The sequence below is a fragment of the Cydia splendana genome, chromosome 1, assembly GCF_910591565.1.
Source record: "Cydia splendana chromosome 1, ilCydSple1.2, whole genome shotgun sequence".
Taxonomy (NCBI): Eukaryota; Metazoa; Arthropoda; class Insecta; order Lepidoptera; family Tortricidae; genus Cydia; species Cydia splendana.
The window spans coordinates 10665679-10684442 of NC_085960.1; the positions used below are offsets into that span (position 1 = coordinate 10665679).

The window sequence follows — 18764 nt, forward strand, 5'->3', positions numbered from 1 at the left end:
TTTTACCTATAGCTTATTGAAACCGATATAAAAGTGAAAATAATAAATATATGACATTATTATGTTAAGGTTTGTTGTTGAAAATAATGTTTTAATTAATTTTATTCATAATTTTGAGAACTTTTACACGGTCGCAGCTTTCTTTTTTTTTCCCTCGAACGGTCTGAAAAAAAAAATGTCAATGACAGACCAAATGTCAATTTTGTTTTGTCATTGATTGTCGACATTGTTAATATCAAAGAGAATATAATCACTATTATTACCGGAATTTCGGTTAATAACTTAATATTATTGTTATTCAAGTTAGAGAATAATGAGTACCAAGAGGTTTCAGTTAGAAAACTATAAAAAGTATTTACTAAATAGGAATACTGCTTCTTCCGTTGTTGTGTCATATATTGAAAATTGTATAGTTACCGAAGATGAAGCCGCCAAGCATTCTTTTCATAAAATTATGGTAAATTTCATCAACGAATTTATCTGTTATGGTTTCTAGAATTAGATTATTGTACACTTATCAGAAGCTAAGGTTTTTAGATTTTTACTTGTCTTTCAGGTTCATAACTGGCCGGGAAGTCACATCGAGCTTTTTGAAACTCTGATGGACTACTTTCAATCGCCTTTCACCCCCGTGAACTGCACATCTCAAGGAGAAATAACCACATTTTATACAAGCACCCTCAACTTTGTAATGAAAGTATTGAAACATGATTTCATGTTCCCATACCAACGCAACATGTTCAACTTGGACTTGCTGTTCAATGACAAGAGTTCCGCTGACTGCTTCGATAACAGAGTGACGGTGGACGACGTGGTCGCCGGAGTGGTCAGCAACAGGCTGAGCGACAAGTGTGAACTTGACTTGTCAAGTTTTGATAAAGATCCAGGTCAGCATTTTACTAATATACAGTAGTTCCTTTTGCTTGGCAAAATATTTCTATAGCTTTAATCTTAGCTACTAAACCCATGTGTCAATGATTTCTAAGCACTTCATCCACAAATTTCCTTACATCTGTTTTATTCTCAGATATTAATTTTTGATTGATTGGATTTTTCAGAATTTGTAGAAAAGAGAATACACTTCTATAAGCTGTCCATGTTGTCACAGTACAAAATCCTGATGATCCGCATGGGGAGGGACACAAAGTCCTTGAATTTAAGTAATAACAACCTAAGGTAAGCTGTATATTTGCTTAAACTAAGTGTAATGTTTGAAAGCTTGGGAGTTAAAAAAGATTAGAAAGTCATTGAAAGAACATGTTAAATGATTGCAGTTATAATATTAAAGAAAGATATTTCTTCAAATCAGTAATATTAAAATCATGTTAATTGAAGAAAGAATAAAAACATGCATATTATGTGTACTAAATTATCTTCTTGCTTATTTTACAGTACAATACCAGTGGATCTATTGAACTTCTTCATTAAAGGAGACTTAACTGCCATTAATTTAAGTCATAATGAGGTTAGTACTGTTTGCCAGAATTTCATTAGCAATAATTCTATTTATCATAATATAATTAGTCATTGGCAGATAAATCTTTAATTAGCCGGGTACTGACTGAGTGAGCAGCCTCGTCAGTCAGGCAAACACATGTCTGGCCTCGGCCGACCGCGCCTCGGCCCGAGCCGAGCGTTGTCAGTTTTTTGTCCATGCTCAGGCAGACCACTGCCTAAATACCTCATATCATCATCTTCCTCGCGTTGTCCCGGCATTATGCCATGCCTCATGGGAGCCTGGGGTCCGCTTGACAACTAATCCCATGATTTGACGTAAGCACTAGTTTTTACGAAAGCGACTGCCATCTCACCTTCCAACCCAGAGGGGAAACTAGGCTTTATTGGGATAAGTCCGGTTTCCTCACGATGTTTTCTTTCACCAAAATGCGACTGGCAAATATCAAATGATATTTCGTACATAAGTACCGAAAAACTCATTCCTCATATATAAATAAATATCGCTACCAAGCGACAGTTTTCGAATGAACGGCCTCATTACACGCGCGGTCTCTGTGCGACTTCACGTTAAACTGAGCGCTCGATGTTTGGCTCAGGCGTCACCGTGGCTCGGCTTTTCCGCGCGCGGCAGCCTCGTGCAACAAAACCTACTGACCGAGGCTGCCTCGCGCGGCAAACGTTGCGCGGCATTCGTCCGAGGCTGCCTCGCGAGGCTGCTCGCTCTGTCAGTACCCGGCTATTGGCATATGTAACAGTTCCATTACTTTTACATTTTGATTGCCATATACAGTATGCTTTATAAAAGGTGCACTTATACATTAGGTGTAGGCATTTTGGAGAAAAGAATTACATTAACTTTTGGCTTTATTCAACTCCTTAAAGTTACCCATTGGCAGCAAGTATCCTAAATTCAACATGTTTTATTTGCATTGCTGAAACAACAAAGTCAGTGTGATCTTTTTATGGAGCTACTTACAAGATTTAATGCACCTTTACTTTGTGTTTAATAAGAATCCTGACCTCATTTTTGCATCACCTTTTTGGACTTTATTAAGAACAATTTATTTTGCTCCATATACATAACATGAGCAAGGTTTGAAGTAACACATTCACATATGAATGGCTAATACAGTGAAACCTGGATAAGTGAGACTTCAAGGGACGAGCAGATTTGTCTCACTTAAAGAGGTATTCCACTTACCCAGGCTCTCAGTTAGCCAGGTACAAATACATTTCTGTCTCATTTACAGAGGGTCCCATTAATAGAGGTGATAATAGAGGATATATCTCAGTTATAGAGGTGGTTATTAAGGTATTTTGTAATTATCTTTAAATGTTTAGGTAAAATAATCCTTGTCCCTAAATATTTTATAAGTCTGTTTAAATATTTCTTTGAATTTATTATGAATAATTTTCCAAAGGATAGATTTTTTCAATTAAATTTGATACGGAATTCATTGCGTCTTAGAAATTAATTAAATGAAAATTTGTTTATTCTTGTTACTTATCAAAATGTCAGCTTTCGTTTCGATAGTTTTAACTACATAAAGTAACTAAATGAAACTTGAAGTCGTTTAGACACAATTAAGCAAATGCGGAATTTGTGGATAGACTAAGAGTTAGTAAGAATACGGAAATAGATCAATAAAGTCCAAGTTAGAGAGGTCATAGATTGACGTTATATCAGATACAGAGGTAATTCGTATAAAATTGTAAAAAAACAATTAGGAAAATGTAATGTTATAAATACAGTCTCAGTAAAAGAGGTAAAACACACTCTCTGTCTCAATTATAGAGGTATCTTATCTTATCTTATCTTATTGTTTTCGGGGGCCCTTGCGGATACACTTCGACCCATAGGGATCTTTTGTGCAGTTACCCCCTAGAAGAGATCCGTCAACTACTCAAGAGCTTTTCCCACCATATCCATGTGTCGGATGATGGAGCTCATGGGTAGCGTTTTAAAGTCCTTTGGTTCCAGGTATCCTGCTCCAAAGTCCTTCATTCTTTGTCTGGCGAGGGCGTGACATTCACACATTAAGTGTCTTACTGTATCTTCCTCTTCGCCACACATACGACAATCGGTGTTGTCAGAGTGTCCCATCTTGGCCAGAATAGCGATTGCAAATCCGTGAACATTTTTCAAATCCGGATTTTCGGATTTTGGTTTGACCGAAATCCGAAGTTCGGATTCAATCCGGATTTTAAGAAAGGAATATGTGGCATAAAGGCAAAGTGAAACAAACAATCAAATTAAGTTGTTTTTATTAAAAATAAAAAAACAGAATGCGTACACTGCTACGCCAATAACAAAATCTTTAAAAAATAAAAAAACAAAATACATACGTACACTCCCAAGTAACAAAAGGTTCTATAACTAAGGCATTTTATCACCAAACAGTGATATAGTAGGCCTATAATGGTAACCATTGTGACTGCTTGTACTATAAAGGTTTTTAACAAAGCGTTTTGTTTCTATAAGATTAAAGACCTTTTAAGTACTATAATTTAGCTCTTAGAACGCTTATAGGATCATACAAAAGAATCTTTAAAGTGCTGCACTGTAATAGATATGCAAAAAGCGATTATGGTACTATTTAATACTATAGACGACTTTACTGATGCTTTTATGTACCTATTTTGCACTAATAATGCGTCAAAGTAACTTTTATAGTACTAGTATTGTAGCAGTATCGTAAACACTATTAGAGGATCAATCTGCACTATAAAAGGACTTTGCACGACCATAACGTAACGTTTTAGCTTTTTAAAAGCTCTCTTAACATCGCTATAAGGCTAGAAGAGTTCTCTAAAAGTCATGAAAGTTTTTCTATAGTGCTATATAGTACAATAAAAGTTACCTGGTACGTTGCTAAATAACTTAAATCGTAACTTAAAAAATGGCTGCTGTTTTCTGCCATAATAGCACATTAGCGGCACGGCTGGAGCCTATGTGTACTATAGCAGCCACAGTTGGAACAAGTCCTTATTTTATTAATTTTAATTTAATTAAAACATGAAAATTATGAGAGCGCATTGTCAAATTTGAAATCGGCATAATGATTCTATCGATACAATTATTTTCGCATGTACAATGTACCGGCATAGTAACGGTCCACAAATGCTTTTTAGTACATCCTTTTTATTACCTAAATACAAATGTCACTTTAAGAAACAATGGCGAATGAACTTATTTAATATTTTAGGCACCCACGACGCAAGTATGATAAAAAAAGATCACTGGAATCGTTTACGGTGCAAAATAGCACTATAAACATGTTTCATTGGTTACTTTTATAATTCCAAATTGCGACATAAACGTTGCAGACAGCACTATTTTAGTACTAAAGAGCGTTTCTCGTCACTTTTACATTTCAACCATAGAGCTGATTTATCACCGTGAGAGCCTTTATGTAATGTTTATAGAATAAATCAGTGATAAAACTAGGGCCTATCTGGGGTTTTGTAAACGTTTACAACACCATTATAGTGCTAATCATGAACACTAATTAGCACGCTCCAAAACGTTCTCAGGACTTTTATAGTACCAAATTTTGTTACTTGGGCTACGCCAATAAAAAAAGCGGACGCGGGGCAAGCCTACAGGTGCGAGCGAGTGCGCGACGCGCAATGCCCGGCTGGCAATAGCTCTCCCGCGTTGCCGCTTCATGTGCACCGCTTTTTATTTCGCATTAGCATTAATTTTGAGCAAATTAGTACTGGTAGGAAAAAATCCGAAAAACCGGATTTTTCTTTTCAAAATCCGAATTTTAAAACGGATTTTCAAACGCTCCGAAATCCGGATTTTTGAACTTCGAATAATCCGGATTGCAATCACTAGGCCAGAAATCCTTTGACCCCGTAATGGCCAGTAAACACCCCCGTTATGATTTGGAGTTGTCTTTTGCTAAGTTTCCAAAGCTTTTTGCTCCAGCCGGAGTCTATTCCTTGCATAAAGAGCTTTGCATGCTTTAGACCCGTCAGACTATCCCATTCTTCCTGGTGTTTGGTCTTGGTATGGTCTTTAATAGCCGTTGTGATGGTTCCCTGTGAGAGCCCCACGAATGGTTCCGGACCTATAAGGTTACTTACAGATCCGGCTCTGGCGAGTTCATCTGCATTTTCATTGCCTATGAATCCCTCGTGCCCTGGGATCCATACCAGTTGCACTCTGTTTTGCCTTCCAAGCTGGTTCAGGGCTTGGACGCCATTATATACCAGTCTAGAGTCCACTCTGGGAGCTTCGAGCGCTTTGAGAGCGGCCTGACTGTCGCTGAGTATATAGATATTCTTCCCTTGGGTTCGCCTAACTATATTCTCATGCACACAGGCAATTATAGCGAATGTCTCGGCTTGGAAGACAGTGGCGTAATTGCCCATGCTTATACTACTACTAAAGTCATTTGCATAAATGCCTGCCCCCGTACCAGATTCTGTCTTAGACCCATCTGTGTACCATATGATGTCGTTTTCATCAGAGATTGGTGCTTCAAGACCTTCGGTCCACTCAGCCCTTGTTGGAATTTTAACGTTAAAATTCTTATGGAACACAAACTTGGGTTGCATCTTATCGCAGCCCATGTTCGTAATCCTTTTCATGAAATTGTCACATTCCATGTTTGTGTGTTTGGTCTTTGGCTTGCTATCGCTCCAGAGGCCTGTTAGGGTCAACCTGTGTAGCGATTTCCGCGCCTCAGATTGTATCACTAGGTGTAGCGGCGAGAGGTCTAGCAGTACCTCCATCGCCGCTGTTGGCGTCGTTCTAAACGCGCCAGTAATAGCCATGCATGCCGTTCTTTGTATTTTCATAAGGGCATCCCTGCATGTGCTCTTTAGTGTCCTTGGCCACCATGCCAGGCATCCGTACAAGATGATTGGTCTTACCATCATGGTATAGATCCATCTTAGTACCTTTGGGTTTAGACCCCACGTTTTGCCATAAGCCGATCTACACATTCCAAACACTCTAAGTGCCTTGGTGGTTGTTAGTTCGACATGCTTTCTCCAGTTCAGCTCTTTATCTAGTGTAACGCCTAGATATTTCACTTCATTGGACATATCCAGTACCCTTCCATAAAGCTTCAGCTGCTTCATGCCATTAAGGGTCTTTTTCCTGGTAAACGGTATTACCACTGTTTTGCCTGGGTTTATGGAGAGTTGATGACAGTTGCACCATCTCTCCACTTGCTTCAGTGCTTTATTCATGATTTCCGATACTGTTCCCGGGAATTTCCCGTTTACAAGAATCACTAAATCATCTGCGTACCCTACCGTATGTATTGGGCCTTTGTTTAGTTCTTCCAACAGTGAGTTAACTACCAGACTCCAGAGAGTTGGTGAGAGAACCCCACCCTGTGGACAACCCTTCGTGGCCGTAGCTAATATTTCATCTCCCATAAGGGAGGATTTTATTAGTCGGCTATTTAGCATAGTACCAATCCATCTACAGATTGTTGGTTCTATGCCGTGTTTAGATGCTGCAATATTGATTGCCTGATACGTGGTGCGGTCAAATGCCCCCTCCACGTCTATAAAAGTGGCCAGACATAGTTCTTTGTTCTCTATCGCCTGTTCCGCTCTGGTTGTCACCAGGTGTAGTGCCGTTTCAGTCGATTTACCCGGCTGATACGCACACTGCAATTGGTGCAGCGGATGCCTCTTAAGAGGACCATCCCTTATGTGTCTGTCTACCAGTTTCTCCAGTGTTTTGAGGAAAAACGATGACAGACTTATCGGCCTGTATGATTTGGTTTCTGTGTAATCTGCTTTGCCCGGTTTAGGCAAGTACGTTACCTTTACCATCCTCCACACACGCGGTACGTGTCCGAAGGCTATGCACGCTCTGTACAGTCTACCTAAGTGCGGTATTAGTACATTGGCGCCCTCTTGTAGTAGTATGGGGTAGATTCCATCTGGCCCCGGGGCTTTGTATGGTTGAAATGTGGATAGTGCCCATTGTATCTTATCGTGATCTACTACCTTTTTAGACGTGTCCCAGTTGTATCTGGTCGTGCTGATGGATTGTTCCATTGCACCGGTTCCATCGTCCGTTACGCTCTGATGTATTATCGAGCCTGGGAAGTGTGTGTCACACATAACTTTGAGGGTTTCTAGCCCCGTTTCAGTCATTCTTCCGTCACTTCTTCTAATGGAAGTGAGTGGAACTGACTTCGTTGCAGCTAGTGCCTTTGTAAGTCTCATGCCTTCCGGTATGGACCTGATTTGATCGCAATGGTTCATCCATGCTTTCCTTTTTGCTTTCCTCACAGCTTTGCTGTATTCCGTGAGTTTTCGCGCGTAATGCTCGAAGTCGTTGGTCCTCTTAGCATCATTGAAGACAGCCCTGGTTTCCTTCCGGAGTTTTGCAATCTCCGGGTTCCACCAGGGCACCTTCTTCGCCAGGATTTTCTTTTCCGGGCAGTTGTTTGTCCAAGCTGTATAGACAGCTTGTGCTATTCTGTCTGTTTCAAGTTCTATGTCAATAATAGAGTTTAACTTGCCTTTAGGGTCTCCCAGTTCCACCTCCAGGTCGCTTTTGAACGCTAACCAGTTGGTGTTCCTGGGATTCCGTTTGCGTATAGTTTCTAATTGAATTTTAGTCTTATACCTGAAGCATATATATCTGTGGTCCGATAAAGAAATCTCCCCAGAGACATGCCATGAGCTAATCTTATTACTCGCGTTGTTGGACGCTAGCGTTATATCAATAACCTCCCCCCGCCTTGCATTGACGAATGTCGGTTCATTGCCTTTATTTAATAGTTGTAAAGAAGAGCTTACCAGAAAATCCAGTACCTTCTCTCCTCTTCTGTTGACATCCGAGCTCCCCCAGATGACGTGGTGAGCATTTGCATCGCAGCCGATGATCAGGTCGGTGTTCGCCTGGCTGCCGTAAGCAGCAAGATCCCTCAGTTGCCCAGTGATTGGATCCGCTGCCTCGTAGGGAAGGTAGGCTGATGAGATGATTAGTGCCTTACCCCCCCCCTTGTTTTGGATCTTGACCGTAGTCAGATCCCTGGAACAGAAAGCATGTAGAAGCAGAGCGTCAATGCCATTTTTAACATAGATACATGTCCTCATAGTACTCTCAGGACAAACATATAACAATGTCCCGCCAGTACCGTTTAAGCCTCTTATCTCGCCTTTGTAAATGTATGGTTCTTGAATAAGAGCAATATCGAATTTATCGCTTTTTAACAGCTTAGCCAGAAGGGCAGTGGCTGCTTTATTGTGCTGGAGATTAATCTGTACGCACCTTAAGCCCTCCATTGCGGCGTTTATTGTTTGGTGGTGCTGAGATCAGCAGCCACCTCCTGGACCGTGTCGTCGAAGGACATGGGTGACATGGTACCCTCCAGGTAGAGTTCCGCCAGACCACGCAGATCCTCTGAGCCCGCCATCGATGAAATCGGTGACGATGCTCGAGACATGCGCGGTCCAGCATGGTCCTCTCCTAGCTGCACCATGCCCCCGGCCTCCTCCGACTGATCCTCCGCCACCTCCACAGGTGCGTCACCGGCTGGTGGCGCCTCCCGTTCCGGGGCCCCCCCTGTCGCCACAGCGACCGTAGCCTTCTGGGCTACCTCCCCCCCCCTCTCCCCCCCTCCCTACACGGCTCGACCTCAGCCCCCCCAGGCCCCTGCTCCCGCGCTTCCTCCAGAAGCTTGAAGTGGCTGGTGTCGAGCCCTGTGTGCAGAACGTAGTCGGCCTCCTTGATGACGGCGGCCGACACCCGGTCCATCAGTACGATTCGCCTGGTGCTCGGCCCCGACCCCACGGTGTCGACTACCTTCCACTCGCTCGTGCGCAGCCTAGGGTTCCTCCTCTGCAGCACCCTGAGGGCTCTCGCCATGTCCTGAGTGCCATCGACCACCGTTCTCCAGGCCATCTTGACCGGTTTCGGCAGATCTTTGGCACTCACGACCTTCAGGCGCAGCCCGGCAATCTCTCCACCTCCGATTACCGTGCTGAGCCATGCCGCGGATTCCCTCCCCTTGCAGGTGACGTTGAGCGCGCCCCCCACGAGATTGCCGAGTGTGATGTCGGGCATTGGTTCTTCGGCCTCGTCAAGAGATAGTAGCAGAGCTCCTACGATGGCCGGCATATGCTCCTGCACCACTTTCTCGGCAGGAAAGGCCACTGGGACGATGGCCATCTTCTCGCTCGCCGTGACTTCCGCGAACGATCCCCCTACCTTCGCTCTCTTGGAGTCACCAGCGAGCAGAGATGAATCGCCACTGGCCCCCAGTGACCTCTTATTCTGTGGCCTTCCCGCTCCACTTGTGGAGGGTCCGGCCACCGATTCCGCGTCCGTTCTAAGTCGCGCCTTCGCACGCCTCTTCTGCCTCCTGGATTTAGCGGCTCCTCCACCCGACTGCACGTCCACGCCCTTAGGCATGGCCGCGCTGTCGAGGGCGCCCGGAGCAACGCCAGCAGGATTTGGAAGCGGTGCTCCCGTTTGCCTCTTGCAGTAGGCCATCGTTCCGCTGCCTACTCCTCCGGCACCTGCGCTAGTCGGTCCCCCTGGGGGAACTTGCTCGGCGCGAGTGGTACCTTTGGAGTGGCCTGCTCCACCATGGCCTCTGCCTTTCGCGCCGTGCGCGTCCTCCGTCCTCGCGGACCGCCAAACCTTACCGCTACCTACTCTCGCGTTCCTGTCAGGGACAGGCCCACTAAGAGCTGGTGCAGCAACCTTTGCGCTATGCGCCTTTGCCTCATCCCGTACGGGTCCGGCTTTTCCTCCTTCCGTCGTTTTTGGTATTATGTTGTCCATAAACCACCAGTGAAATTTTCAGCAGCTTGGCTCCCCACCCTCCTCGGAGCCTCACATTTGGGATGCTTTGACGCATCAGGGATACCAAGCTGATATAGCGTCCCAAAGTGCGTTGCCCATGAATCCGCACGGTGCCAAAACCCTAGTCAGCTCCACAGCCGACATGGGAGTCGTGCTCCGCCGATTACAGACCCCTACACCCCAGGACACTCGCCATGCGGCCATCTGACTGGACACAACAGCCGATTGATCTTGACTGGCTAGGTCTAGACCTCCCGTGTGAGATGAATCTAGAGCCGAAGGAACTTCTTCTAACGGGAATAACGACAACAGACCCCCGCTTCGCGCCCGCTCCCAGGATCTCCTTCTCCACCCGTACGGGTCCCCGCGCACGGCACAAACACGCGGGTGGCATTCTACCGCTAATCATCCTTCTTTGTGGATGAAAAGCCCGCTGCGACATGCCACATCATCGCTTACGGCTGATTACGTGGGATATGGATCGTTATTTGCGGCCACCAATCTTCCCGCCCCTGCATGCTCGCCTCCGTCAAAGGAGACGAACCTACAGTGGCTTTTCGATGTTGGCACACAAATACAGATCCATCTGAGGGATAGGGATGGGTTGGGATTGCGTGAAGGGTGTTCTTTGCACTGGTTCACTTACCTGGCCCCGTTATAGATGAAGTCATACGGATGACATCATCGACTTCCGAGCCCGGCGTTCGATCCGTTGCAAAACTCACCCTGAGATAGTTCAACTGGTTGTTTCCGTTCTGCCTGTTTCTACGGTAGAACCAGGCAGTTAACAGGCAGTAACCTCGGGAAGGAGCACAACCAGTTTTGCCTCGAGGATCTCCGCAACTTGTGCTCCCCCCGAGACCATTCACCATGCCAACTACCGGACAGGTAGCTACCATAGAGACAGACCCATCGCAAGCAGCGACCGGCCGCAAATTATTCCTTGCATATGGACCCGCCTCCGCCCTCTTATTCCGCGCCCTTATAGAGGTAAATGTGACTATAAAATCACAACAACTAATCCCAGTTATAGAGGTCCGTTTTATCTCACTAACAGAGGTAATTCAGTGCTAAAGTGTCGGGACCGCACCATGAGTCCCAGCTATAGAGGTTTCTCACTTATCCAGGTCCCACTTAACCAGGTTTTACTGTATTATGTAACATACTTTTTCAGATACCAGCCTTATCAGAACTACAAAGAATCAGTAGTAAAATAGAGAAACTCTGGATTGAGGGCAACCCGCTTTGTGAGAACCTAGACCCCTCAACATATGTGAAAAACATTGTCATGAGGTTCCCGAGACTAACAGAACTGGTAAGTTATTATTTTTATCATTTATTTAATATGCCTTTCAAAAATACTACCTAATAGTACTTGAAAGATAATTATATTTTTAGTACTAGGGTCTGACTTAAAAAACCAGCACTGCTGTAAATTTACTGCAACAATTGAATGTCAACATAACTAGTATGTTAATTACAATTAGTCTTTATTGCTTGTTTAAATTTCTTGTACTAATAAAAGTAATAAAGTAATATTTGTGATGTTATACACCGTGTTTTTTTTGATTTCCGTTAATTTCAAGGGTACATTCCTGAGCTTAAATCAAGTAACTTTCTTAAAGACACCGATATTCTAATTAACTCCATTTCGGAGATAATCAATAATTTATTTTTTTCCTATAAGGCCTCTACAAGCGTGGACACTTGCCTTAGGGCCGGTTTACATATTGATTAGTGTTTAGAATGAGTTCATAGATTTGCTATTAAACTTAAGTACAATCTCGGTCGATCGATGTTCGAAATGATATTGATATGTCACAGATTTCAATTGTTTGGTTGAGTTAAATGTAATGCCCGTGTTACAACAACGCTATATGCTACATTTAATTACTTTTTAAACTAATTTTTTTATTAAAAAAAAGCAAAAAAAAAACATTTTTTTAAGTTAACTATGCCATTTAGTTCTCTTAAACGTACTTAACCATACCCCGAAGTTAACGGAATTCAATAAAAACACGGTGTATAATTCTTTTTTATGTATGTGCCTATGTCTATTTCTATATGTGCCCTCAAGTGTAGATAACACTCTTTGTGAGGCAAACTATGACAGCAGGGATGTCTATTTGAAATTTAATTTTAACTTTATGTCAATTAAATTAAACAGTAACATATATATTAATGATTTATTTACAGGATGGTATAACCCTAAACCAACATGGCGCTATGCTGCCATTCTTCAAAAACTTCCTAGAGACGCCTGACAAGAAAACCAAGATGCTTGTTGAGAAGTTTCTTACCTTATACTTTGCGCACTATGATTCAAATCGAAAGAAAATTAATAACTTCTATGATGCCAAAGTTGCTCTTACCATAAACACATCATTCACTGGTAAATATGTCTTATATTATAAGATTATCAATTATTATTATTTTCTTTATTCATCATCCTTCTTAGAATATAAAAGTAAAATATAAAAACACGTACAAAACAATAAAAAATACATATAAACACATTATAAAAAACCTAACCTAGGGTGCCGCCAGCAGCGGGGCAAGGCCCAAGCTACCGGTGGTCAGGGCCACAGAGAGAGGAACCGACGTACTATCCGCGCCGTGTCCAAGATCACCGCCTTCTGCATCTGTCCCTTGATCCAACCACCTAGCGAGAGTCTCTCAAGATGTTGGTCGAGACTCTTCGCTATTAGACCGTTCACTGAAACGACTATCGGGACAATGATCGTCGAATCAACATCCCACATGGCGGTTATCTCGTGAGCCAAGTCTAGGTACTTACTGGACTTGTCCTTCTCGCCCTTCACGAGATTCTCATCATGGGGGATGGTGATGTCAACGAGCACTTATTATTATTATTATTATTTATTTTTAGCTCTAACATTTTTCCCATTGCGCAACTCCTCCTACATGGCTGTCGCTCGCCAAAAAGCTCGGCACCGTCTCAACCCAACCCGCTCAATAGTCTTTGTAGGAAACTGAAATTGAAATCGTTTATTTCATATCACATAATAGCAGGTACAGGTGTTCTTAAATATAAGCTTTTCATGTGACGCCCTGTTAGGGCACGGCAACATAGTTCTGCATACTATACCGCACACTTGTCAGCATAACGTACTAGAAAAAAAGCGTACGACGAAACAGCTTACGAGAGAATCAGTTGTTAGAAAGTTTCTAGAAACTCTGTTAAACATATTTATTGCAGACGCGGAAGATGCCGCTCTGCCATCAGCCTACGCCATATACAGCCGCAACGCGCTCCACCCAATGAAGCGCCATTATGTGGCGGCTAAATCCAACAATAAGATGTACCGGAATATTGACGCGTGCGTCCATGCGCTCTCGGCCCTGCCGAAGTCTGAACACGACCCGACTACCTTTTCCGTTGACGTGCTAAGACATGATGTGAGTATGATATGCTTAGAGAATTTGTACAGGGACTATAGAGTAATGTCGGTCTTAAATAAGATTTTGAGAATAATTCTCAGATGTGGTCCAGATTTTTGTAGAAAATCATAATGTCCGTGTCCGAACTCACGGCGCCTTAACAGGGGTCTTTTACTATGCCTCTTGTCGAAGTGAATTTACGTCTCCGACTACACTCGCGTGCAAAAGTATTGCATCACTTTGCATTTATTCGTCCGCACCCAATATCTTTGTAATTCTATACCCGATTCTGAATATTGTGGTATCAACTGAAAGCTTATAATGTAACGCATTAGAAAAATGGTAAATTCAATGAAATTTCAAATCTGAAGACTTAAAAAAATCAGAAAACTGAAAGTAGTCGCATAATGCTCCAAAAATTAATCAGGAAACTTAAAAATAAAAGTTATTTTTTAGTACATAGCGTCCCACTCCTCCAGCAAGGCTCCCTTCAGCTCCTCAACATTGACCAGGGCAGGATTCCGCTTGCGAGCCCTTCTTTTTAGGTAGGCCCACACGTGTTCAATGGGGTTAAGGTCCGTGCTCATCGCTGGCCAGTCCATGGTGTCGATGCCGAATTCGAGAAGGTAGGCTGCGGTGGCCCTAGCGGTATGACACGGGACATTATCCTGCATTAGGATGAACCCCTCATCAAAAATACCGGCATAAGGAACAACATGTTTCTCCAGGATATCAGTGATGTACTTGGCAGCGGTCAATTCACTGTCACGGTCCCCGCCAGGCACGAAAACCAGCTCTGTCCGCCCGTCGTAGGAAATGCCGCCCCAGAACATTACGGATCCACCGCCATAGGCGACCCTTTCGGAGAAGTAACATTGAGCGAACTGTTCTTTTGGCCTTCTGTAGACTCTTCCTTTTCGGTCACATCCATTCAAGCACATTCTGCACTCTTTCAAGAAGAGAACTGGGGTTCATTGCTCAATGGCCCAGTCCTTGTGATTTTCAGCAAACTCTCTTTAGGCTGTACGGTGTCGCGCCAGCAATCTGGGCCCCGCTGCGGGCCTCCTGGGTGTCAAGTTCGCTTTCTTAAGTCTTCTTCTTATTGTCCACTCACTAGCAGCCACTCCTCGTACCTCACGCAGACGCTGCTGGATGGCAATGCTTGTCTGGTGTCGACCTCGGAGAGATGTTGTGACAAAGAAGCGGTCGTCCCTCTCTGATGTACACTTTCTGCGCCCGCTTCTTGGTCCTGAAGTAAAGGGAACCCCTGGAACCTTTGGTAAACTCTGCAAACTGCAGATTGGCTTAAATTCAGCTCGGCGGCTACTGAACGTTGGCTACGCCCCGCTTGCAGGGGCTGGACGATTTGGCGGACTTCAGCTTCAGTGGTTTCCATTTTTCCAGGTCTTTTTCACGGGAAATTACGCAGAGATATGTAACGATCGACTTCTGATAAGTGACTGATAAAAACTCCTTCTCTACCCCCCGTTTTATAGGGGTCAAGGGTAGCGCAACTCGTGCGCGTGATTACGTGAAACCGCTCACAAATCGGGAAAATGCTAATAATTTGAAAAATACCGGGCCGGTTTCCATGTTTTTTTACTTTTCGTAAAGCTAAAACTTCAAGGAATATTACATTAAAATAATTTAGCGAAATTAACCAGTTTACAAATATATTGGGTGCGGACGAAAAAATGCAAAGTGATGCAATACTTTTGCACGCGAGTGTATAATGTTATTTTTTGTCATGCTAGATGGCGTTAGAGCTGTCCGTATTTACTGTTTACATTATATAGCCCAAAAGCACGAAAGTACCGGTAGCGCCGAAAAAAATATCGTTGAAATATTTTTGTTTGTAACATTGAGAATGGTTTTGTTTCATGACCAATCTAATGCTCATACCAAACTGATGCTGTGTTTTTTAGATGAATATTTGAACTGTTTTTAGAAAAAATGCATGATCCTGGTAGTGGACGGGACATACCGCGAGAAGTCGTTCGACCCGGGGCAGCCGGACCGCTACTTCCGTTTCCGGCGCTCGTTCGTTTTCAACATCTACAACATAAACTCCAACTCCGTGTACCACATCAACAACGAGATGTTCTCTATTTCCTTCGCCACTAAGGAACAGATTGACAGCAGTTTTAAGGTAGTTTTCTTGCTTTATTTTGCCATAGACTTTGACCGCGCTAACTTACACACTTGACAGTAAACATGCATACACCCCTTTATGTTCCATAGTTGACGTAGCACTTGTCATGAAAACTTAGCGTGGTCCGACTCTATAGATGGTTTTTTAGCATTAGAAAAAAGGTAAACAACCTTGACGTGTCTTTTTATTGAAAACACTTATGAAAAATAAGTTACGGTAAACATGTAACACTTATGAAACATATACGATTATTTATATTATTTTGCTTTCATAAGTAATAGTCACTGATTTTTGAAAAGCGTTTTTCAATTAAAAGATCGCGTAGTCTTTTTCTAATGCTTAAAAAAACAAACTATATAACTATTTTGTATGCATGTCCAACGACTCCAGAGTGTCCAGAGGCAAGCATAGCCTCGTAAGACCCAAGCCTATTTTTGCGCTTTTGAATTTGAAACTTTCTTTTATTTCTATAAGAGTTCATAACTCGAATTTAATTTGTACAAGTACGCGGGGACTAACGAGGATAGAAGACTGATTCGCTCGGCCTAATGGGTAGTGAAGCCGATGGTCTTGGGTTAAAAAATTAAAATGTAACCTCCATAATTTATTTTGCAGACTCCAATAAGAAACATGAACTCCCTGGCCCTTATAAACCCGGAGCCCGAGGAAAGAGAAGCAATTTGCAGAGCATTCACACACGTCACGCAACTGAAAAGGACGGAAGTAGAATTGTATGTATTTCATGTTTATTTTACAGGTATATGATTTCCCAATTTAAAATTAGTCCAAAATAAGTGCATAATAGTAATTAAATACGTCTCCTCGGACAGTTAAAAAGAATAAATGAAAAAAATTAGTTTCGCGCTACTCGTCACAAGGTGGCGCTAGTAGTATAATTACTAATTGCAGGTTATTTTAATACATTAAAGTTAAATATAAACTAATGTGACACAACTGAACAAAACTCAATAGTTTTGCAAATAATTTATTTCAATAGAATTTACAAATATTTATAATACATTTATTATGATGATTGTACATTTATAATGTTTAAGTAACTATATGTGACGTTCCACGGGAAAAGGTACCTTATGAGGGTTTCTAGTTTCGGAGATATGAAATGTTTTGTAAAGAGGTGAAAAAATGCTCAATTTTTTTTTATTGTGTGATCTGAAACCTTAATGCGTAACGTTTGTTTACCTGTTTTTATTTTTGTTATAAGTTAGTTATAAGCCTAGTAATGTCGTCTCAGAGTTTAGTAGAAAAGGTACCTTATGGAAAAAAGATTGAAAATTCCCAAAAAAACTAGTCAATACGGGAAAAGAAGTTTGGTAGAGAACTGTATTAGCATTCTGCAAAACTAATTTGATAATTTCAGTTCTGGTTGGGGCGCCTCGCAAATATTATAACCGTACATAGACCGACATCACAAATCCAAGTAGCCTGCTATTATACCAAAGTTACTCTCGTCAAGTCTTTCTTAACTAGAATAATCTTCATTTGGTTTGGTCGCATGCAGTAAATCAGCCATTGGTTTGCTGAAAAATGCCAATACCCGACGCATTACCTTATGGAATATCTGAGGTCATTGAACCTCAATGCCGCTTATCTTCAATAGCAACCGAAATATATTATTGATAAGAAATAGACGATTTATACCATCTTAACCCCAAAATATTATTAGTTTATCCTAACTGTTCCATCATCATCATGCCTCATCATGTAACTTAATCACAAGGTACCTTTTCATTACATATAAATTATTGGTCTTTTTTAAGATTATTATGACGAAGAACTAATTAAATTTGGGGCAGTTTAATGTAAATTAATATTTTCTATTCATAAAAGATAAACTGTAATATGATTGATATTTTGTAGTGATGTATTATTAGATTTATTTCCATAAGGTACCTTTTCGTAAATGTATGGAGCAAATACTGTTATTGTTATGTAAGTTTAAAGTGGCATAAGGGGTTAAATATAGTATTTAGTTGGGGTTTTAGGATTTATTTCATTTGAATGACAGAATTTCTTTCATATGTGCTCAGAAAAATTGATTGTGTGTCACATTAAAAGTAAAAATATTCAATTTTGTGATTTTATATGAAAAAGTCAGAAAATACATTTTCACCGCTAAATCGGTATTGTTTTTTGCTTAAACTGTCTGTCAGTGTCGTTTTCTAATAGATAGAATTTAAATCTTGAGAGCTCATTGCAATCAATCGTGAAAATGAAATAAAACTTTATTTTCAAGAGATTGGCTAGTATACACATAAATCAGTCGATATCAAAAGTTTCTATTTGCATTACAGAACAAGTCGCAATATTTTTTTAATCTCACATATATAAGGTATTATTATTTGTAGTCAACTATGTAACTTACTTCAGGAACATAGTTTTTTAGGCGGCTAAACTTAAAACTTCTCTATCGTAAAGTTGCTAATTTCACAACATTATTTTCAAAAAATCATATCTCTGTAACTACGCAACCTAGAAGGTTGATCTTTTGTGTTATCGATAGCTTATTTATTGTAGATTACTGGGGTATGCATAACTCCATACCCGCCACAACGTCACATATAAGCGTATTATGATTTTTTTAATTTATGGATATTTTAATGAAATAAAAATCTTATCATAGTATTTATCTTCCAGTGCCAAACTACATAGCATTGTATTGGTTAAATTTTTGCAATGTATAGAGTTTATTAAAAATCGTTATTTCTTTTTAGGCGTCTCAAAATCCATAGCTGGGATCTCAGAAGTGCGATTAAAGAGTTTTGGGATGAATTAAGGAAGAACAAAATAAGCGCCGACAAGTTTATTGAAGATGATTACGACGATTTCTCTGATACTTCGTCGTTGATAGATGAAGTAGACTAAATAAAGATGTATACAATTCATTATGTGTTATTTCTGCTTATTTATTGACTTTTTGTATTGTTTTTGTAATTGTTT

At 41.5% G+C, this 18764-nt stretch overlaps 1 protein-coding gene across 1 annotated transcript; it reads left to right on the top strand.

Moving 5' to 3' along the window:
• The first annotated feature begins 241 nt into the window (after nucleotides 1-241).
• On the top strand, nucleotides 242-18709 carry LOC134795209 (nuclear RNA export factor 2-like). The gene is made up of 10 exons (XM_063767042.1): nucleotides 242-457; nucleotides 557-887; nucleotides 1059-1176; nucleotides 1393-1465; nucleotides 11427-11567; nucleotides 12449-12644; nucleotides 13473-13672; nucleotides 15603-15803; nucleotides 16422-16537; nucleotides 18539-18709. Exons 1-10 carry the CDS (start codon nucleotides 314-316, stop codon nucleotides 18687-18689), a joined length of 1671 nt encoding a protein of 556 aa, XP_063623112.1. The 5' UTR covers nucleotides 242-313; the 3' UTR covers nucleotides 18690-18709.
• The last annotated feature ends 55 nt before the right edge of the window (nucleotides 18710-18764 follow it).